The following is a 24467-nucleotide window of genomic DNA, read 5'->3' on the forward strand; positions in this document are numbered from 1 at the left end:
TGATAGGCCATTTGAGTTGTAATGAAAATCTATCACACAATAGTGTCTAATGAGAAGAGAGGGCATGGAGAGGATTGTTATGGGGTAGTCAGAGTTGAGTTGTGAATTGATAACTGATTGGATATGAGAATTGGGGGAGAGCAAATAATCAAAAGACCTCAAGTTTTTAAATGTAGGACACTGGATAAGTAAGGGTGCAAGAGTAAGATTGCCAAATAAGAGTATATAGGGAGAAGAGAGCCAAGGATGTGACCTTAGTAAGCATCATCATAGTCCATTTCTCACGTGGCATGGTTCTGAATACTATCATCCTGGTCACTTTCCCTTAGATACACTCTGGCTCATCGGCATCATTCCTAAAAAATAATTCTCAGAAAATACCATAGTATTACAGATGAAATTTAACCAGGACAAACAGTGGTCTGTCACCAACCTGGTTCTAGATACTATGCTTTCATCAATGCAGCCCAAGATCAGATTATCCTTTTTTTGCTGCCCTGTTACACCATTAATTTGGATTAAGCTTTAAGTCTTTTTCTCACAGAAACTATCTTCTAGCCATATCTCTTCTACCCTGTATTTGTACCAGTGATTTTTTAAACTCATGTAATACTTTCCAATTTTCCCTATTAAATGACATTTTATTATAAGATCACAAATAGAAAGCTGGAAGGGATGACAAAGTCCATTTAGACCCTCTATTTTACAGATGAGGACACTGAAACCTGGATTGTTTAAATCAGGGGTCAGCAAACTGTGTCCCAAGGGGCAAAATCCAGCCCTCAGCCATTTTTGTTTGCCCTACAAGTTAAAAATGGTTTGTCAGCCCCTGCTTTAAGTTATTTATACAAAGTCACATAGTAGTAAATGGCGATCAGGCTTCAAATTCAGGTCCTGTGACTCAATGGCTGGACTCTTTAGTCTCTCCTACTCTGCCTTCCATTAGAGTTATCTTTTATGCCAGCCTGCAAGGATCTTTTTTGAATCCTGATTCTGTCCAGTAGTGGTCCTAGTTATTTCCCCTAACTTCCTGTTATCCATAAATTTGCAACTCTTATTCAGCAAGATATAGAAAGAAGGAGGCAGCTAGGTGGCTCAGGAGATAGAGTACTGGGCCTGGAGTCAGGAAGAGTTCAAATCCGGCCAGAAACACTTGCTAGCTGGGTGACCCTAGGCAAGTCACTTAACCTGTTTGCTTTAATCCATTGGAGAAGGGACTGGCAAATCACCGTAGCATATTTGGCAAGAAAACTCCATGAAAATAGGGTCACATGACTGAACAACAACAGAAAGAACATATTCCAAGGAACTTCAAAGATATATGAGTTATATGCCTGTATAGACATAAAGATGAATGTGCCCTCCGTGACTGCTAGTGAGATGTATTACTTATCCATTCTTTGGAGGGAAGGCATTAGGACATATCAAGTTGTAGAAATTAGCCATCCATGTCAGTGACTAGCTTACTACCAGAAGTCAGTGTGGCTTTCCTGTCCACTATGAAAGGCAGGCAACATTCTCTCTTTCATCGCTAGTTTCTTCAAATGTCAGTCAAGCATCACCTCCTGCATGAGGCCTTTCCTGATCCCCCAGCTGCTAGCTCTTCCCCTACCCCCACAACCTGTTATTTAGTTTGTATGTGACCTTATATATACTTTTAGGGACAGGGATTGTTTCATTTTTATCTTTCATATTCTCAACATCCAGGGTAATGCCTGGCACATAGTAGGTCCTTAATACATGGTTGTGGATTGATTTGGACAGCTTCAGGAAAAATGATGAAAACAAGTCTTATGACTTGTCCTTAAGTGCACAGACTGGATTCATTTGGGTCTTTTAAATTAAGTTGGCACTTGGGGATCCCTTGAAAGACTGTCCAGAGAAGTCAGCAAACATCATTTGCTCATATGGTGAGGGCATGATTGTGACAGTGACAGATGCAGAATTCTGAATGGCATCAAATAAAGCAGCAACACTCTTTGGCTGTTGTCATTTCATGGTGACTTTTCAACAGCACTCTCTGTTGCCTTTCAAAGATTGCCTTCAGAAATAAAAATTAAATCAGTGCTGTTTGCTGTTTCTTGATGTAATATTGTCACTGATCCAGATGACAATAGTTTATGTTCAAGCTGTTCTCTTCATAAAAGCAAAGCTGTAAGGACAAAGAGGGAAGTTCTTCCTCACGCTGAAAGTCGCATACTTGTGATCCACAAAGAGCATGCTTGTTGTTGGGGAATTGGTTTGTGAAGTCTGGGTTGGGGTCTGATTTTTAGTAAAATAGGTTTTAGCTCTGGAAGGGACCTTAGAGGGAATCCTTCATTATTCAGGTAAGGGAAACTGAGGTCCAGAGAGGGGAAATAGATTGCCTAAGATCACATAAGCATTAAGCAGCAGAGACAGGATTGAGCCTACCCTTTGGGCTCTTTCCACTATTTCAAGATGCCTCTAGGTACAAGTCTTCCAGTACTACCTGAAGAATGCATGCACATCTCTGGAGCCGAGAGTGAAGCTGCTTTCATTGCCTTACTAGCAGCCTCCAGTGAAGATGGAATAAATGTTCTCTTTGTGACAGCCAGCACCACTTTTGTATGGCTTTGTGGGGGGAAAAAACCTGTGTAGAAGGGTCATTCAATACCAGCATGTATATTTTCTCATTTATTCTGTGGCTGTGAGTTGTAAACATGGTCCTTCTATCACATGACTCTGAGTTTATGTGAGTTTCTGCCCATACCTGGTGGTAATAAACAGGACATGGCATGATAAGAATAGAAATATGGCTGCGCTCTCAAGATACAGTATCGGTAAAAGTGTTCACCATGTTGTCAGAGAATGTAAGTGAAAGGGTAGAAGTTTTTATTCCCAACCCAATTAATGTAATTATAGAAGGCTCAGATACTTGAATCAATAGACTACTAGGTGTTAAGGAATTTTCCTCCAAATGTGTGAACAATTCCTTGATCGATTAGAAAGAAATAGAATGCTTCGAGCAATGGATGAAAACAGATGATGCTGCACAGGAAATATTTGTGATTGGCAAAAAGAATCAGACATACCTATGAGCCCATGTCAGTCCAGAGGTGGGCCAGTGGGCCAGCCCAGCTTTCAGATCTGAAGATTCTAGTTCCAGAGTTGGAGCCAAGACAGGGAAACAGAACTGATCTAGGAGGAGGAGAGTGTTTCTTTCCCCCATCACCCCTCTCCCCATTGACCACGTTCTTAGAGAAAGTAGATAAAAAGCAAACAGTGAATCCTGCTGGGATTGGAAAGACCAGAACAGTAGGATACTCTTCTGGGAGCAGGGTGACACACTAAGGACAAAGGGATATAGAAAGACAGTCATCTGAAAAGGGAGACACAGCGTCAAGGCACATGACACCTTGCACCAGAGACAATATGAGCTACCTCTTGCCACATATAGCCTACTCATGTGCTTCACTATCATTTCCCTCTGAGTCTGTGTTTGTTCTTCCTATGGACCTCTATGTATTTTGGAGAGAGTGTGCCCCAAGATTTTGGTGGGAATATTTGTTCTGATTATTCTTATTATATCATCATAGTAAATACCTTTATTAAAAGCTAATTGAGTCCAACTGGCTAATTGTTAATGGGAAGTACATGGTGGAAGGGGGCGGGGTGTTAATCCTGGGTAATAGTACTGGAAACCCAGCCCGTGAGGATTACCCATAGAGTACAGAGTAAGAGAAGAAATAGTAATTGCTCCTCTGAAAACCCAGCAAGCTAGCGCCGGTGAGATTTGAGTACAAACAGGTACGGATTTACGTACAGGACAACAAATTAGTGTTAGATCCTATGGAAACAGCAACAAAAACAAAACAGCCTCTTCCTTTAAGAAACTTACATTTTTGAGAGGGGAGGGATTTACAACATGAACATAAAAAATAATTTCAAAAGGGAGAGAGAGGTAATAGCCGAGATGTTTGGGAGTAGGAAGATGATCAGAAAATGCCTTGGGTGAAGACTGGCACCTAAATTGTTCTGTGGAGGAAAGTAGGGATTCTTTGAGGCAAAGATGAGGAGGCAAATATATTCCAGAGGAGGGAGACTATTTTTGCAAAGGAATAGAGACCAGAGATGGAATGCTTTCCCCAGAGGACAGACTACAGTCCAATTTAACTGTAATGGAGGGTCCATGAAGGATAGAAATGTGAAAATAGACTAGAAAGATGAGACTCTGCAAAGGAAAGTTAAGGAATGTAAGGACTAAGAAAAGACACCCCACTTCCTTTCTTGAATGGAGAAGAAAACCAAGGAGACTACAATATTAGTTTGTTTCTACAGTGACTATGTACATTCTAGTTTACTGCTCCGTCAGAAAGGGAGGGAAGGTAATTTTGCACTCTACTTAGAACAGAGAGAAATCCCTGCCTTCCTACCTTGACTCTCAACCTGTTCCCTGCTCTATAAGATGATACATGACATTTTAGAAAAATAGCAAGTTTTATACATCGAACATTTCTCAGCTGGTTCACTTAACAACTCTTCTTAGAAACCTTTTCCAGCCTAACATGCCTTGGAGACCATAATGCCCAGCCTTGTCTTATAAGGGCAACTAGTTTTGCACTCAAGTTGATACCAGAATATCATAGTGAAACAACACCCAAACAGAAAACTGAACAAGTTTTTAAGCAGATTTTGAGTGGTTTCATCACACACAGTTACAAACAAATAACTCCCCAAAAGAAAGTTCTGAAACCTTTCCCGGAAAGGGATTCCCCTTTTAAAAACAAGGCTTAGTTAAATGCTCATTTGAACATGTGTTTGGGGTTAACTAGATCAGGCAGTAGGAAGGAGGCCAAGCAAGAGAGGATGTGGGGGCAGGTTTCCAAGCATGCTCACTGCTGCTCTTCCTTTCCTTCATGGTCCCAAATGGCTGGAAACATAGAAGTGGGGCTGAACTGCATCCCCTGAGGACTCTGAGATTTAATACAGTTTGGTCTGACTTTAAGCATTACATGCATTCCTGCAAAGTGAATACCAGAGAATCTGAGAGATGGAAGGGACCTTGGAGATAATCTGGTCTAACTCTCTTTCTTTTACAAAGGAGGAAACTGAAGCCCAAAGAGATTAAAGGATATATTCGAGGTCACACATTTTTTATCTGTACGTCCAGGACTAAGGGAGTCAGATCAGAATGACATTGTAGAAAGAATAGCAGCTAGGAAGACAGGGTATCTAAGTTATAGCCCTAGCATTCACTTCCATGTATTATGTGATTACCAGTTTGTGGCCCCATGCATGTAATTCCCCATCTCTGCCCCTGCAAGTAGTGTTGTTGGTCCAATGGACAATTCAGTCACATGGATTCTTTACTCAAGGAAAAAAATCCATTATGTTAAAATAAACTGCACGCCGCTAACTCTTATTTTGCTGGAAGTTCTTACTGATTCTTTGAGGCTTGAATGTTGAAGTAGCCACATTGGTTTTATCTTTGTTCCAAGTATTTAGCATAGCCAGATAGCTGGAAGGTCCACCTGGAAATGCTGTTTTGCACAGAATGCATCAGTTCGAAGTCATTCACCTCAGGGTAACAATATCTTGAAAAGAAAATTTCTGAAGACTTTTTCAGACTTCATTAGCATTTACATAAATTTTTAGGCAAAGAATCTTTAAGTGGGCACAGAATATAGAAGTCAGAAGACTTACGATCTACTTCCAGCACTGTTTTTTAGTTTTGTTTGTTTTTGCTGACTTTGTAACTGAAGGCGAATCACAACTCAACATGTCCTAAATGGAGTTCTCCCCTCCCAAACCTGCCCTTCTTTCAAACTTGCACATTTCTTTCGAGGGCATCACCATTCTGTGAGTCACCACAGTTTGTTACCTTGGTGTAATCATTGACTCCTCAGTTTAACTCAACCCCACATATTTAGTCTTTTGCCAGATATTGCCGTTTTCCTCTCCACATCATCTCTCACATTCATCCCCTGTTACCCGCTCACATGGCTACCATCATAATTCAGGTCTTTATCACTTCTCACCTGGAGTATTGCAAAGCCTCCTTCTCCACTCCAATCTATCTTCCACAGAGCTGCCAAAAAGATTTTCCTAAAGGGCAGGACTTACCACATCATTCCTCTACTCAATAAACTCCAGTGGTTCCCCGTTGCCTCTAGGATAAAATATAAGCACTTCTTAGGGGCATGAGAAGCCCTTCAAGATAGGATTATCCCCTCCTATCTGTCCAGCCTATGCCTGGAATGTAGCTCCTTGCCTCTGTCTCTTTGAACTTCTGCATCCCTGAAAAGCTCAGTTCAAGAGCTTCTACATGAAGCCTGGCCTGATACTCATGGTAGCTAATGCTCTCCCAAATTACCTAATGTTTTTTTGTGGAGTGAGATTCTATTTTGTATATTACATGTTTGCGTGTGTGTGTGTGTGTGTGTGTGTGTGTGTACACATATACTGCGCTAGATTGTAAGCTCCTTGAGGGTAGGACTGCTTTCCTTTCGTCTTTGGATTCCCCATGCCTAGCATGGTGCCTGGAATATACCAGGGGCTTAATTAATAGATTCTTGTTGATTGATTCGCTGATTGCATAATGGAGGAGGTTGGATTGAATGATATCTAAGGACTCTCACAGCTCAAAGCCTGTGTTCCTTCTATAAATTCTGTAAGACTAATTATTTTAAGGCAGTCCTTTTGTGCTTTTGAAAATGGGGAGAGTGTACATTAGTAATAACCTTATTGCAATAGATGGTGATTTCAGTAGCGTGTGAGCAAAAGGAAATTACCCATTAAAAGTGTGTGATTGACTAGACTAGCTGAAAACAGTGTCAGGACCAGACCCAATGTCTTAAAAGCTAGATTCATCATCTTCTCAAAGTATATCCATTGGATCAGGAAGTCAGAGGAACATATTTTACATATAATTAGGAGAATAGTGGAGAAGAGCCAAACACAAGGATGATGATTTGGGAAAAAAAAATAATAATGGTCTTTAGGAATGAAGGTTAAGGTCAAATCGATGGAACTATTTTCCAACCCTTAAATTTACATATATATAGAGTCCTTTGTTTTAGTAAACTTCAAAACTAGATATTTGGAAATAGAATTCTGTTTTAAATCGAGCCCTGTTGTCAAGCATGGGGCAGGAATCATTGTAATTTTCCAACTGGAAGGGGCGTTGGAGGTGCATCTCATTCAACCTCCTTTTGTTATGGGGCAAGAAAGACAGTCCTAGAAAGGAAGCTGAAGTGCTTTATCTAAATCCTAAGGTCACACAGCTATTTAGTGACAAAACCAGGACTGGAACCCAAGACTTCCGACTCCTAGACCCAAATGGAAGTCACAGAATAGTTATAGGCATTGACTGCTTAACTATCATTGCTGGCAGCAGCTCTCCCTAACCTCTGGAAGGCTTGTATGTTGGCGTTCAGACCACCTGTGAGAGAGCACCTGTTCACTTGCTATCTGGTATATGGGCTGATGCTGCCAACCCCCCATCACGGCATCATAGCTTTGAGCCAGAGGGAACCCTAGAGTTCACTTAATCCAACCCTTTCATTTTCCATATAAGGAAACTGTGACCCAATAAGATTAAATGATTTACCCAAGGGCACACCGATAATAAGCGAATGTCCAAGAATTCAACCCAGGTCCTTTAACTTCAAATCCAAAATGCTTTCCTCTGTAAGTCTCTGCCTCCTTTGATTGAAGATTTCTTAGCAGGTGTTTCATCTTCTCTACCTGTCACATGTGTTGTCTTCATCAATTTCACCTTTTTTCTTCCTTCCCTTCATTTTCTATGCAGTTTATTTGTGTAACTCATCATTCTTCCACCTTGTCTCTTTCTATATGCACGTCTCTTTTCTTGGCTTTATATCAGAGAGGAGGAGGAGGAGGAATTTGAAGAAGAAGAAGAGCAACCAATCACAGAACCCAATTCAGAGGATGAGAGAGAGGAAGATGCCTCCTGTCAGGTTAAAGACAGGTACCATGGTTGTGTGCACTCCCTAATTGGACTCAAATCTAAAAGTTTCAATGCTAATTCACTTTACTAATTTGTCATTGGCTACCTGTTAGTAAACTGGCCTATATTTTATTTATTAAGTGACAACTGGAAGGAACCTTGGAAGTGATCTAATTCAACACCCTCATTGTACAAACTGAGGCCCAAGGAGGTTAGGTGACTTGCCCCAGGTCACACAGGTAGTAAACATCAGAGGTGGGATTTGAACTCAAGTCTTCTGGTTCTAAACAAAATACTCTTTACACTGTATGAAGTTTCAGTTAGTTTTCCATACAACCTGAGTTTGTAGAAATGATTATTTTTTGTTATAAAACTACTGCATTTATTCACATATTTTGGTTTTTTAGATATTTAATTAAACAAACACATATTATGCATATACTGTCTTAGAAGCACTCAGCTAGTAGGTAGTGGGGGAAATCCAAAGGTAGATGGACCTTCATGTATGAGTTTCAGTTAGTTTTCCATACAACCTGAGTTTGTAGAAATGATTATTTTTTGTTATAAAACTACTGCATTTATTCACATATTTTGGTTTTTTAGATATTTAATTAAACAAACACATATTATGCATATACTGTCTTAGAAGCACTCAGCTAGTAGGTAGTGGGGGAAATCCAAAGGTAGATGGACCTTCTCTCCTTACCTCTGCCCTGTAGAGTCCTTTCTTCCACCAGGATGCAGCTTGAGCGTCGATTTTTTTTTTGCATGAAGCTTTTCCTGTTCCTCTCAACTACTACTGCACTCCCTCCCAAACTACCTTGCATTTAACTCTTACTTTGCAAAGATTTGTATTTATTCCCTCTATATTTTTGGTATATGTAGTTTTAGGGAATTATATTTGTATGTATAAATGTATATTTCATACATATATTTATCTTTAGTTAATTTGTTAACTATACAATATAGTTATATGCACATATAACTGTATACCTATATAATATATTGTATATTACAACAATACTTATTGTATATAATATATATGTATCTTTAGTAAACTTAGTTAATTCCGTTTTTTCAAGTTGGCAATTATATTGTGCATGAGCTTGCTAGAGATGCTCACTTCCACAGTGTGTGTGTGTATGTGTGTATGTCACACACATACACACACACACATATATGTATATATGGAATGTTAGAAGATTAGCATGGTCTTTCTTCAAACAGACACAGAAATTTGTGAAACATTCCATATTTTGAGAGAGAGAAAGAGAGAGAACAAGTAGAGAAGAGAGATAAGGATAGTCTCAGGGAATTCTAAGAGGAGGAAGAGAAAGGTACAGAGAAGGTGTGATCAGAGAAAGGGGAAAAGAATAAGGACAAAAGACAGTGTAGTTCTGCAGAAGGCAAAGGAAGAAAGTGTCGAGAAGAAAGGGATAGTCAATGTCAGAATACTACAGAGAGATGATGGATGACTAAGGAAAGATTCATTTGGGTGGTTGGGAGGTTTCTTTTGACATAATGGATTCAACTGAGCACTGTAGATGAAAGCTGGCTACATTGCAAAGGATTGGGTGGTCAGGGAGTTGAGTCAGCCAGCAAGTATCAGGCTACGCTAAGAGTAGTTTAGCAGTATAAGGAAAGAGAAAGATGGAACAGTGGCTCATGGTAGGAAAAAAAGAAGTTGGATCTGGAAGAGTTTTTGGTTGGGATGAGAGTGAGACTGTTTTCCAAACATTAACACATTCATGGCATTTTTGACCTAATAAATTAATTCCTGCTGATCCACTCCAGAAATTCCTGGGATAAAGACAACAGGGCTGGCGATAAGAGAGGGATAGAGTACAATCAGGGGCCAGACCTGTGATTTCATTGATATAGGGAACAACTTCTATTAAGGCAGGTCGGCACTTTCTCTACGTCTTAGTCTTAGAGAATTTCCTGGGGCACGGATGGGTTTGGTGCCTTGCCTAGTGTCACATAGCCAATATGTGTCAGTGGCAAGATGTGAATTCAGGTTTTCCTGGCTTTTGGTCCACTACATCACATTGCCTCAAGAAGAGTAAGGTATACATACTCAGCTGCACCTCCCTTTCCTCAGCTTTAAAGTGAAAGGATTGGACTAGGTGATCTCCAAAGACTTCTAAATCTGTGACCCCAAGATCCTTTGAATTCTGAACTACAACCTATGAAGAATAAAAACCAAAAACACCCATCTTAGCTAAGAGTCGTGAGACCTCAGAGGCCATCTAGTCTGCCTAATTGTACTGATGAAGAAACTGAAGCCCAAGGAAAATTCAGTAGTTTGCTTAAAATGATTCAAAATTCTGAATTTCTGAGAAACAAGTAGAAGGAACTTATCCCAGTGTACATATGGGATGCTTTCAGATGAAGCATTTGTCCTATTCCATGATTAGACAAATGTGGCAGAATTGGGCATGCCTAGAAGAGTTGGTCATTCTGATTGACTTGGGCTCAATGGATAGAATTAGCAGTGGGCAAAGAGATGAAATCAGGAAAATTAGTCTTTAGTGTCCCCCACCTCTGCTTTCTGTACCTTTTACCCTGCTTGATCACCCTGTCACCACTACCTTTCTCTATTTGTTTTTCTCCCTTCCTCACTTTTCTCCTCAGAATCTCCTTTCAGAAAATGATTTCAGAGAATGGTTTGCATATATGTCACTTAAGAGACTTTATATTTTCCCTCCCCTTTCTTTATTTCCTCTTAATGAGGAATAAACTTTATTGGACCTAAGACAAAGAATGAAGCTCTAATTATGTAATGTAAAAGAAATTTGGGACACAAGGTGGAAGGGGGTTTGGGAGACTAGGAGCCTTCTGGACGGCCCTTAAATCTCAACATGCGGGCAGCTGCCTGCTCCCAGTACTCATTAAACTGGGCCTGCTTGGTAATGTCCTCCCCTGGGCCCCAAAGAGACAACCCAGTGACTTACAGAGTTGCTTTTAGAGTTATATAGTCAAATTCTTTAGGGTATATATAGTTCTGCTACCAGTAAATGGACAGAAGTGGTATTAATCTTAGAGATTGCTTGGATTTTCTTTTTTTCCCATTCCTTTCTCAAATCTTGTTTCCTTACCCCTTTTCTCTCCTCTCTACTACAACTCTTTCTTTCAGTGAAGTCAACTCTCCTTCAGAGTTAAAGCAAGTTGAAAATGATAACATTTCAGAGAGTTCTGAAATGTCAGCTGCCACAAGTGCAGTGACTCAAGAACAATGGCTTCCTCCAAGTGTTAAATCAAAGTGTCCATCTTACAACTCATCATTTGTGCCTGGTTCATCTCCTGGATCATCCCCCCATCATGTTTCTCATTCACCATCCTCATCTGCATCAGGTTTTACGACTTCCTCATCAACGTCTACCAATCAGAAAGCATCTCCAGTGGTAGAAAAGTTGCCTTATGTACCACATACTCCTTTTCACCTTTTCTCTTATGATTTTGAGGACTCTCCTTTAACTGCAAAAGAAAAGGAAAGAGAAGCCCAGAAAGAAAACAGGTAGAGTTTTCACACGTGCTCTCAGCACACTCATTATTTAGCATTCATCCGGGCAACATGAGTATATTCTTTGTAGTTGCTTATTTTATTTGGCTTCTGCAGTGTTTGCACTTACAATATAAGAATGTCTTCTTCAGTCTGGTTAAGCTTTTCATTAATTATTAAAGTTACACAGAAGATTCTTACTTTAAGATTCAGTAGAGAGTTTGAAGGAAGTATACTTTACAGAAGGGCTGGGTAAGTAGCGTTCACTTTGATATAGTCCTTTTGTTAATACCCCAGTTAAAAGCACTGCTGACAAAAACATAGTTTACAAAAGGATATTCTGACATAACTACACATTTTACAACCATTTTTGGCACACATAACAGCAATAATATACCCCTTTCTTGTTGACATAATCTACATAATATATACATTTTCCTTCCTTCAACAGCGCGTCAGACCCTGTACATTTGAACAAGTACCCTGATTCTGATTCTGATCCCTACAATTTCCGGTCTTTTTCTTCTAATAGGTGGGTGTCTTTTCTTCTTTTTTCTTTCTTCTTTTTCTACCTTTCTGGCTTTTTCCCCTGATACATGTAAATTCATTTAAAACATTACCCATTACATTTTTTTCAAAGTACTCAATTCAGTTCAACTCAATAAATATTTATTAAACACCTGCTATTTGCCAGGCACTGTGCTAAGTTCTGAGGATGCAAATAAGAAATAGAAAGACAATCTCTGCCCTCAAGGAGATACAATGTAATGAGGGAAGATGAAATAGAAAAGGAAGTTGAGAAAGAGGTTGGGGGAAGACAACAGGGCGTACTTGGGCACAGGGGTATCAAGTTCCATGGAGCTGAAACCCAACAGAGCTACAGATAGAAAGTGGCGTGATAGTTACAGTCTGGTCAATCAATTATTTTATATTTATAAAGTTACGTTAATTTTATAATGGAAGCTTTTTTTCACTTAAGAATTTTTCCTTTCCCCTTCCTACCTTTTACTCCTTTATTCCTTATTTCTAGCCAGATTCATTCATTCACTTACCTGCTCTCAACTGTAGGTTCAAAATTGCCCACAACATTTTTGTGGGTTATACCCTAACACATGGTATATAAGAAGCTATTAGATGGGTCCAATGCCCCAGTAACAAAGTCCCTCTCGTTTCCTTGTTGACCTCTCTGTCCATCTTCCTGGATTCCTAACATGATGCCTTGATGTTAGTCTTTGGTCTCCTTCCCTAAATATTCAGATAAAAAGGCCCCCTGATAGCCTAGATTTTCTCATCTGTAAGATGATGGAGTTGGATTCGATTTCCTTTATACTTCTCATTCTGTGACGCTCAATAGATCTAGGATACCCAGGATGAAATTTTTTGGCCTCTAGTTGGGGGAAGCCCAGATCAGGATGGCCCCAGAGAAAACATTCAGTATGAAACTTTGCTCTGACAAATGGGTCTACAGGTGATTTCATTATAGCAGCCATTTCTGGTTAAGGACGTTGGTTCTGCAAATGCAGTAACCTGTACATCTTTTCCACTTACTTTTTATTACACTACTTTACTAGTCTCTCATAATGACCTGTGCCTTATCTGGACCTCTGAGAGTGTCCTCAGACCATGGAGCATCCTCTTGCTACGTCTATAAATTTTGGTGTTACCAGATCCTGCCTGCCCGCCTGATTCTAGTCACCTGTCTGCCTTGACCTCTCTGGCCCGGTGACCATTAGTGATGCCCATGATCCAGTCATTATCAAATAGTATCTCCCTTGATTCTTGTCCTTTCTGTCTGCTCTCACCAAAGGTTCTGACATGACCATATGCTCTGGTTATTCTCACCATTCGGGAGGCAGTATGGTATGGGGACCAGAGCGTGAACTCTAAAGTCAGAGGTCCTTAGTTCAAATCCCACCTCTGGGTGTCTACTACCCATTTGTCACTGGGCAAATCACTTAGCCTCCCTGGACCTCACTTTCTTCATTTGTAAGATGAAGGATTGAACTAGAGGGAGGGACCCTTCTAATTCTGGGTTCAAGTCCTTCAAGATGATCAGTACCGTTGTAGGCAGAGCTCCAAGCCTTGTAGTTTGGGAATCTGTCCCCAGACAGCTTGTCTCTAGTATTCAGGCCTTCCACTTTGGCAATTCCACTACAGCTGTTGTTCAGTCATTTCAGTTGTGTCCAATTCTCCTTGACTTCATTTTGGGTTTTCCTGGCAAAAATACTGCAGTGATTTGCCATTTCCTTCACCAGCTTATTTTACAGATGAGGAAACTGAGGCAAATAGGGGTGAAGTGACTGCCCAGGGTCACACAGCTATTAAGTGTCTGAGGCCAGATTTGAACTCAGGAAGATGAGTTTTCCTGACTCCAGGCCCAACACTCTATCCACTGTGCTACCTAGCTACCCAACTCCGCTACTAAAATGTGATAATAGTCTGAATAACATGCCAACCATTATTAACTCCTGTAACAAACTCACTTGCAAAGCTCATTTGTCAAAGCAAGGTTTCATGCTAAATGTTTTTTTCTGGGGCCAACTTGCCCCGGGGTCCCCACTTGCATTTTGGAAGGCATGGTTGTAGGTCCATTTTTGTCAGGAAAGGAAACTATTCAATTGTTCCTACTGGTAGGATAAGACAACTTGGAATACTTTCACTTTGAACTAATCCAGATGCATTATTAACCGTTGTTGTGTGGACCCGATGCACGTTCCAGTTCCAGCCCTCATGGTGCCTGGTCATTTTTCATTCTAAGTAAGACCTAGGGCAACTACTGCCCACAGCCCACTAAAGAAACCCTGGCCAGTAACACAACAGTTGGAATTCTGCCTTATCTTAAGATGTACGTGTCTACCACAGAATTGGGAACCAACCCCCATTACCTTCCATATAGCATGGTTTCAAGAACAGCTCCCCCGTGCATGGACCCTTTCCCAGGCTAATAATGATGGTGAAGATAAGCACTTACATAACCCTTTGCAAATCACTCGTCAGTCATTATCTTATTTGAGCCTCCCAAAAACCTTTTGAGATAAGTGCAGTTGTTATCCTCATTTGACAAGTGAGGACACTGAGGCCAGGAGAGGTTAAGTGACTAGCCCAAGGTCACATAGCTAGCAAGTAAGCCTAAGACAAAATTTGAGCTCCTGTCTTCCTCACTCCAAGTTCAGCATTCTATTCACTATGCCACCTAGATGCTTCTATATAAATTAAAAAACTATCTCCCAGGAATTCTGAGAAGAGTTTTACTCTCCTGTTCATATCCCTGAGCAAATATCCCAAATCCTCTTTGTAGGGGAAAAAATGGATGAGGAGTTGAGAACACGTGTTGTCCTTAAATATTTGGCTCACCACGCTCCCAACCAAGTTACAATCAGAAACTGGTATACCCAAGGGAAGCTGGGTGGCACCATAATGTGTAGAGCTCTGAGTCTGGAGTCAGGAAGACTCATTTTCCTGAGTTCAAATCTGGCCTCAGACACTTACTAGCTGTGTGACCCTGGGCAAGTCTTAACCCTATTTGCCTGAATTTCCTTATCTATAAAATGAACTGAAGAAGGAAATAGTAAACCACTCCAGTACCTTTGTCAAGAAAACCCCAAATGGGGTCACAAAGAGCTGGGCACAACTAAAACAACTCAACACCATAACATATTACTATGCCATTCATTTACTGTAATTTATTCAGCTATTACTCAGTTGTCGGACATTTAATTTGTTTCTAATTTTTTGCCTTTACATGTACACTGATATTGGGAATACATTTGTATGGAGAAGTTTGTTTTGCTTTGTTTTGTTTTCTGGTCAGTAACATCCCTGCGGTATAGTCTCAATAAAGGCTTTGGTAAATCAAAAGGACATTTATAAAACTCTTAGAAAATAATTGTGTTACTTTCCAAAAGATTGGACCAACAACTCCACTAGTAGTGTTTGTTTTTATCACAGTTATACTGCCATTGAATTTTGTTAGATTGTATTATCTGGGTTAATTTGATCAATGTTATATGCAATTCCAGAGTTCTTTTTACTTATATTTCTCTTATTATTGAGATTTTGAACGTTTTTCGCTTGGTTGGTGGATAGTTATGTTTCCTCTTTTGAAAGCTGACTTTTCATATCCTTTGATCAAATGTCTATGGGATAACAGGTCTTGCTTTTGTAAATTTGTGTCATTTCCTTATGAATATTGGGTGTTAGATTTTATCAGAAGCTGACAAAAGTTTTAATGAAGTCTCTGATCTCCTCTATACTGCCAGGATTAATTCTCTTGGTCCAGACATTCTACTTTGTCTTCATAAACACAACATGACAGTGAGTAGAAAGTCACTGATAATAATTTAACGTGTACTATCTTTCTCATTGAACACTTGTAAAAATCCAAAAAGATTGATATTTGCTTAAGAATGTGAAATGTGAGATTTTATTGAAGAGTTCTGCAGGTGTCTTAGAACATCTCTGACAATGTTATCTGAGCACAGAATAAATACTGCTCATATGGAATTTTCTAGTATTCAACAAATATAGTTTTAGTAATAGCTATCGTTTTAGTGTTTGATCCTTACATCATGTAGGTCTGGTTTGACCATTTGCTAAGTTGACTGCAGTTGATCAGATGGCCACAATGCCAGTTCTCTTTAGTTGCTAAGAAAATGAAAATCACCAGACCATGTATTCAGCCCCGGAGTCAAACAGGTGCACAGTCCCCACATGAGCCGTGGGCAGACATAAATAATGGCATTAATAAAACCTAAAGCCTCTAAGCCTGAAAATCTCAGCTCCCAATGCAGGCTGACTGTGCTTCAGACCTGCTCTCCCTCAGCCTTTCTGTGTAAAAGATTGGATCGTTTGTTAACCCAGACTGGACAACTGTCCTTTAGCATTTTCTTTCCATTGATGATGATTTCAGAATTTCCCCTGGCTTTTGTCTGAAGCCTTCTCCTTTCAGTGGTTATGCTTCTCCTTATCTATCTGACCTCTTTTCCGACACTTCTCAGCCTTTTTTGGACACCGATCCTGGATCCTCCTCTGTAGAATTTGAGATTAAACTTTAAAGACTGCCTTGCTTCAGTGACTTTAGCTGATTTAGCAACCAAACTGGATTGATCAAAAGGTGACCAAATCAGTTGCTTTGCAAATGGTTCTCTTGATAGCCCCCAAAATAAGTCAATTATATTTGATTTCAGTTGAGCCATAAAGATACATAATGTGATATAGCAATCTCCAAGGGACATCCAATTTTTTTATTTTATTGGAATTTTTATTTTATTGGAAATTGCGTGCCTCATGTTTATTAACTAGAGATGAAGGCCAGCATAACATGAAGAATATGTAAATGAATGTAAACAGCCCGGCATGTGGATGGGGACTTCCATGGAGTACTTGTAGTTTTGTTCTTTCTCTTAACTCTCCTACCTAATGGTATCTCCATTCCTCTGTGGATAAGAAGCCACCATGATTCAATGGAAATATGTGAACAGATGGGAAGAAAATATAAAGATTAGGATTTGTAGGGTCTGTGCTGTAAGTTTTTGCCTGCTGAGAGGGAAAAGGAAGTTCCCAACAAGCTGAGGCTACCAACCCAGAGGAACCTAAGAGGTCACCTGAAATAAGGGAATTGGGGAAACAAGGAGACAGAAGATAAGTTGGACAGTTGAGGACATCTGTATATAAAAGATTTTCTTTCATCATGTTAAATTTAAGATATATGGAAGCTCAGGGTTAAAATCTCTGCCTTTCTGTTATAAGGTGACTTGTAGCCTAGTTTTTTTAGCAATGTAGCAGAGTAGAGAGAGCGCTGAATTTAGCGGTGGTGGTTGTTCATCCTTTGTTCTGCAAGAGGACCAATGATGTCATAAGAGAGATGCTGAATTTGGTATTAGGAAGATAGATGTAAGTTCGAATCCTACCTCAGACTCTTGCGAGCTCTGTGATATTAAGAAATCACATAACCTTTCCCATCCTTTCCTTAGTTTTCCCTCTCTATAAAATGGAGATTATCCATAGTACCTAATTCACAGGATTGTTGTAAGGATTAAATCATAGTTCATATATATGTATATATATATAACATATGCACACATGTATATATATATATGTGTGTGTGTGTGAAATAGACATAATATTATTTAATCCTACATATGGATCATGTAATATGTATATACACACACATTTAATCCATATATGTATATATATACATATATATGTACATATATTAAGGAACCCTAATGTGCTACATAAACATTAGATTTTATTATTATTACCTTCTCTCTGAAATATGTATGAAAAAAAATCACTCTTCTGGGTAGCAAGATATTTGAGTACAGTGTGTTTTTAATGATTATCACATATCCAGACAGTTGTTCATAAGCCAAATCAGGCCCTAGAGGTGAGAATTATTCTGAAGGGGATATAATCAACAGGGGCTTTATGAGGGGGCTAGAGGGTAAAGTAAATTTAATATATTTAGCCAGTAACTCATGATGATCTGTGTTTACTCCATGGAAATTTTTCATGCTGTGATGGCTAGTGAACAGGACTGAATGATAAAGGACATCTGTTTCTGAAGAACAAAAGGAAACCTTGGGATATGTACATGTCCTGTAACTGTCCTGTCAGTTAAATATGATTGTAGGATGAGAAAAATGGAAGAAAACTAAGTGGTTGTCCTTTTGGCCTTGTACACAGTCCTGGATGAAAATAGTGATACAGTAGACTCTAGGGGGATAAATCGTCATTCCAGAAGCTGTGGAAACAGTTTCCCTTTGATCAACAAGCACATATTGAAGTTGGGTATTTTGGGTGTGTGGTTTTGTTTTTTAATGAATGAATGAAGTGGATATTGAAATCCCTAAAGCTCTGTTTTTTGTGGATTGTTTTTTTTATCTCCCCAGAGAGAGATGTGTCTTTAAGCATGGCTTAAAAAACTTTTAGAGTCTTCTCAGAGAGTAACACCTATGTGGATTTGTTAAAGGGAGAAAATGCTTCATGTTTTAACTGGAAAGAATTTGGATTCTTTTCACTTGTAACGTATGTGTCCCAAGTACTTTGCATATATGTTTGTAATGAAGCCTGGGTAATAACCCTAGTGGTTTTCTTTCATTTGTTCAAAATGAACCCTGCCGACTCATGTTTTTCGGCCTTTCAGCTCCTTTCCTAATGATCAATTATCAAGTCTCAAACCAGCTAATAAATCACTCTCAGGACTCTTCAACTTGCACTTTCAGTTCTGTGGTTTCCTTTGCTTCTCATTTAATTTCATTTTCCAGTTGTAATTTTTTTTTAATTTATAAACCAATTTAAACCAAAGACTATTTTGGTTTGTGGGGATCGTACTAAGCTTTAGACAACTAGGTTTCTGAGGAAAGGGAAGAAAAAGGTATAAGCATGTATATAGTGCCTACATGCCAGGCACTGTGCTAAGTACTTTCACAAATATTTCATTTGATCCTCACAACTACTCTGGGAGGTGGCTGCTGTTTTTATCTCCATTTTACAGTTGAGGAAACTGAGGTAGGCAGAGGGTAAGTGACTTGTCCAAGGTCACACAGCTAGTAAGTGTCTGAAGTCCTATTTGAACTCAAGTCCTCTTGACCCCAGGCCCAGCACTCGATCCACTGAGTCACCTAGCTGGTGGTTAGATGTTCCTTATATTCCAGCCTAAGGAAGATATTCCTTAATTGAAAGTCAAAGATAAAGGAGTTATGAAGACTCGACTCATCTGGAGTAGGCCATCAGCTGCCATTTTTTTTTTTGGCCCTGCCTGGTTTCCCCTGACAAGTATTTATGGGTTAAATCTAAGATGATGCTGCTCTTCTTTCTTACCAGTATCCTTCCCTCCACCCACTGCTCCACGACCACAGCCCCATCTTCCCTGGCCAAAATTCAGGTTCAGTAAATATCAAGGCCTAGTTGAAGTGACCTGTAAGGAAGGACTATTTTGCTTCTATGTAGGAACCAAATGCTTGGCTGTCCTTTGTTCATTTGCTGACTGATACTCTTTCTCTCTCTTTTCCCATTCTGCTTGGGCTCTTGGACTCATCAGATACAGCAACTACAGCAACAGCTCTTATCTCTCCACAAGAGGTTATTCAGGATCGAGTGCACCTACGACGCCTACTTCATCCCTCTCACCACACCAGGAGGCCAAATCAGAACGGTTGGTAAATGATAAATATCTCAGTACCTTAATGATTCTGTCATAGGGGCAAAGAAAAAATGAAATTCTAAGAATGGATCATCAGGAAAATTATTGGGGAGAATTGAGGAAATTAGAAGACAGAGTGGCAGAATTCCAAGTGTTTTTCTTTAGAGAAACCATTCAAAAGGGAAAAAAAATCTCTCTTCAGTCTCACCCCCCCTCCCTCTCTTATTTGACCAGTACACTCTACACATTATTTCATTGGAGGTTAGATGTTAGTTGCATTCCTCTTTCTATCTACTTTCCATGAAAAGTATGTATTAAAAATTAATCTGGCTACCTTAATTTGTTCTTTTAAAAATATATTTTATCATGTATTTTATTATCTATTTTATTTTATTATTTATTATTTTTATTATTTTATTTATCATGTATTTTATCATGTATACCCACTTTTATTTCCCTACTGGGAAGACTTCTTAGAAAAAAATAAAGAAATCAGGTATCCATTAATTTTTTAGTAATTAGTGCAGGATTGACCAGAATGTATCACTGAGCCATGAGCCAAAAGTACTTGTATTTTCTCCTAAAAGAGCAAATGAATTTTATGGCAACTTGGAAGAAATTCCATTTGGCGGGAAACTTTTTGCTACAAACGATCCAGTTTTACACAGGTGTGGGTACTCTAACTCAGTTTCAGTGGCTAAAAGATTTGGCACCAAATGTCTACCCTTTTCATGTTTAACAGCCTCTCTGGTCCTTGGATGACAGGATATTCTTGGGCCTCTACTCGGAATCACTTCCAACTTGGTAGGACCTGCCAGAGCTGGGGAACATCTAGGGGGAACAGTGGATATAGTACTCAGCCTGGAGTTAGGAAGACCTGAATTCGAATCTAGCCTCAGATACTTATTAACTGTGTGACCCTGGGCAAGTCACGTAAAAAAAAAAAAGCAAAAAAAAAATTCCATTTGCCTCAGTTTCCCCATCTGTAAAATAGAAGTAATAATAGCACCCACCTCTTAATGTTGTTATAAGGATCAGATGAGATAATATTTGTAAAGCTCTTAGCACAGTGCCTGGCACATAGCAATATCTAAATGTCAGCTCACTACCATGCTGTCCTGGCCCAGCCTTCACAAGCTCAGACTCACCTATGTCCCACAGTGGGTCACCGGGGATCCCTTCAATCAAGCGAGAAAGAATCAAGGATGCTAGAAGTGAACACTTACTATTTGACAGAATTAATAACTCAAAAGAATGAATTTAAAAGGGTGAAATAACCGATTTTTATTATAATATATCAAGGTCAGTTAAGCTTAAATAAGTTCCTCGAGGGTTACCAAATTAGCCTCTAAATCATGAAGTTATCTGGTCCAACCCCCTCATTTTACTGAAACCCACAGAAGAGACATGACTTGGCTTTTACAAGAATGTGAGGACCACTTAAATATACCTGGGTTTGAATCCTGCCTCAGACACTGGTTATAGAATTACAAGCAAATAATTGAAGCTCTAAGAGCCTCAGTGTTCTCGTGTGTTAAATGGGAATAATACATCTCAAGAGATCATTGTAGAAAAAGTACTTTGCAAACAAAAGGTAATATATAAATACAGGTTTTATTATCAAGATGGGGATTTAGAGATGCAAAGTACCTTAGGTTAATACCTTTCCTCATTTTACAAAAGTTAACTGAGGCCCAGAGAATTTAAGTGATTTCTTCACGTCACACAGTTAGCTAGTGACAGAGCCAAGATTGGAATCCAGGCTAGAACTCTTTATTCAGAGAAATCACCTTAGGTCAGGGGTTTTTTAACCTGGGATTTCAGAAGATCTATGAATTTGGATGGGGGTGGGGAATTACTTATTTTCACCTACCTCTAGCTGAAATTTAGCATTTCCTTCATTGTTATTATGATTGAAAAACATGATTCTGAGAAAGGGTACATAGGCTTCACTAGATGGTTGAAGGAGTCCATGACAAAAAAAAAAACTCAACCCTGGCACAGGTTAGGAAACTTTCACAAGTTAGCAAATTACAGAGATTAATTTGCTTCCTAGGACAAGTGGAATATTGTTTATTAACCTCCATGTTTCATATGTTTTGCTTCCTTAGACTGAATATTTATACTGAGTATTGTTTCTTTGGGTGCTACTTGCAACAGAGTTGTCCATTGCCATGTGTTACCCCCATCAAGGAAGCAGGACAGCTCAGCAGTGGGGACCCAAAGGCAGCCCAACTCTAAGGATGGTACAAGCATCCCTCCTATTATGAGGCTGCCAGGGAGGAAGTATATAAAAGACAGAAGAGCCAAGACCTTTGGGCTCCTCTTTGTTATAGATTGGCCCACCATACCTCATTTTAGAAGTTATTATCTTGAAAGGAGGTTAGTCTAAGACAAAAGGAAGCTCTTCTTTGCACAGTGTGTAGTAGACATATGGGGCTCATTATGCCCTGTGAGATAGCGCATATTGAAATACAACCTAGTCTGGAAGAGCTCAGATACATTCATAATAGGTTGTTAAGGGAAATAGGAATTGTAAGGGTGTCACTAGCCTTCCCTTCTTCATCTATGGACTCCCCATTGCTGGAGGTCTTCAAGAGGAGACTAGATGACCATTTTGTGGTAGTGTGGAGGGTGATGAGGTCTAGATTGAATTAGATCTGTGAAATCCCTTCTTTTCCAGAGAGTCTCTTATTCTCTGAAAGAAAGAGAGCTAAAGCTTCTACTAGAAAGCATAGTATAGCTAGGGTTCCCCGAATGGCTTTTCCTCTGTATCTGGGCTGGTAGTCTCTCCTGCTCTGTGGGTGCCTGGAGAGTTCCTGAGTGCTAGGCTGAGTTACAGGCCGCTTAAAATGTGACTCTTTATCTGTAGAATGGAAGTGCCTAGCCTAGGTCATCTCTAAAGTCTAGAGCTGAGCCATGGCTGCTACGTCAAGATTAGTGACAGCTGTATCCTTGACAGTATCTTCTTAGAGCTTCTCTATTTTGGGAGAGGGCATGTGCCTTCATCCAAAGGTGACAGACCCTAACCCTTAAGGCTAGGCATAATGGAGTATGCAGATTATGCTTTGTACAAAGCCCCCCCAGCTGCACCTGAACTATCAGTTATCACCATTGATAACAGACATTGGTCTCACCCACAATTCAGCTCAGCATGAGTTCAGTATATTAGAGGATTAGTAATGATCTGGTGAGGGATAGCTTTAACCTATCCCTCCAGCTGGAGGGTAAGTGGTCAAAGTCATCTGAGCCACAGAGAGGGCTACCAAAGTCTTTGATTTAAAGTCAGGTCTTTAGGGCCAAGGAAGTGAAGAGGAGAACAAAGAGAATGGGAAAATAGGAAGCTAGCGAAGGAATCACCTCGCTATTATGGTACAGTGGATAGAGTACTGGGCCTGAAGGCAGGAAGACTCCTCTTCCTGAGTTCAAATCTGGCCTCAGATGTTTACTAACTGTGTGACCCTGGATAAGTCACTCAACTCTGTTTGCCTTAGTTTCTTCATCTGTAAAATGAGCTGGAGAAGTAAATGGTAAGCCACTCCAGTATCTTTGCCAAGAAAACTCCAAAATGTGGTCACGAAGAGTCAGACATGACCAAAATGACTGAACAACAAAGTTGGAAGGAAAGGACGGAGCGACTCCAGTTGGGTCTATTTTTCCCAGACTACAAAGTGGAAACCTGGCCTAAGCCCTTCTTTATGCTATAGGAGTTTGTAAGGCAAAGCTGACTAAGTCAGAGAGTTTGAGTGTGTGTTGGGACAGGAGGACTTTCACCCTATATAATCCCAGTAACCCCTTTGCTGTCTCTTGGAAGAGGTAGATGGAAAGACATCCTTTCTATGAAAACTCAGTCAGGAAATGCCAGCTCCACATCAACCTGCCCATTACTCCTCCTACTTCTAGAGCTCTCACCCTGATCATCATTGGGTTATCTTTTGAAAGATATTCCAAGTGAGGTCATTTACGTTACTCCTGGGACAGTAACAAAGAAAATAATTGAGTGAGTTAAATCTGCTAAACATCGTAGTGTCCACATGGATTGTATTCAGATGGTTCTCACAAAGAACAAGCTTCACTAGTGCTAAGATAGGTTAGTGACGATTATAGAAAAATTAAAGTCCGTGGTCAGAGAAGTACATTTGTGCCGTGTCGTTGGGAAGAACAAAACCTTGGCAAAGCTCTGGAACATCTATTAATGTGTGTTTTTTAGTGAAAATGCTTTAAATATCAGTGACTACAAAGGATGGTCATATGACGGTAAATTGAGACGCAAGTACTAGATGGCTCTTGTGAATTTTAATTACTCTGTGTTCTTTCGTTGTGTGACTTCCTTGTTTTGTCTTTTAATCCAGCAAAGATACCCATTTAGTTTTCTAATTTCAAAAAACCTTTTGTTTATTTGCAGTTTCTGTGTGTTAGGTACAGACTTGGGATTTCAATCCTCCTCACGAGAAAACCTTCCCCTTTTTATCGATGCAGATTGTTAACTGTTCTGCAACTGATAATCTTAAAGAGATGCCCAAGACACTGAGAGGTTGAGTGAGTTGGAAAGGGTCACATAGCCTGTGTGTGTGAACCTAGTCGTCATAACTTTAAGCATTGCCCTCTATGAATCCATTCCCTCTGCTCCCTATTGCTTTTCTTAGTCATATTATAAGATTTTTTTACTGTGAGCTCTATCTACAAAAAGTGAACAATATTGAAAGAATTTGTTAAAATAATTCCCAAATCACTTTCAGATATTTGCTTGCAAGAAAGATGACAAAGTAAACGTCTAGTCCCGCAAGTGCCACCACTGGGTAGTGACGGCATTAGGGAAGCAAGTGACTTTTGGTCATGGTGTTGGAAGCAGAGTTTCCATATCAACAAAAATCCTGTAGATTAGAAAC

The 24467-nt window shown here is 39.7% G+C and overlaps 1 protein-coding gene across 6 annotated transcripts in view; it reads left to right on the forward strand.

The window, feature by feature from the left end:
• The window catches only part of FHOD3 (formin homology 2 domain containing 3), a 726388-nt gene that overhangs the window by 564361 nt on the left and 137560 nt on the right, over positions 1-24467 (forward strand). For all 6 annotated transcript variants that reach the window (XM_036756241.1, XM_036756258.1, XM_036756249.1 and 3 more), the window contains 4 exons: positions 7847-7951; positions 11067-11447; positions 11884-11964; positions 19477-19590. In XM_036756241.1, coding sequence (XP_036612136.1) covers positions 7847-7951; positions 11067-11447; positions 11884-11964; positions 19477-19590 — 681 coding nt within the window. The remainder of the gene's footprint in view (positions 1-7846; positions 7952-11066; positions 11448-11883; positions 11965-19476; positions 19591-24467) is intronic.

The sequence above is a fragment of the Trichosurus vulpecula genome, chromosome 1, assembly GCF_011100635.1.
Source record: "Trichosurus vulpecula isolate mTriVul1 chromosome 1, mTriVul1.pri, whole genome shotgun sequence".
Taxonomy (NCBI): Eukaryota; Metazoa; Chordata; class Mammalia; order Diprotodontia; family Phalangeridae; genus Trichosurus; species Trichosurus vulpecula.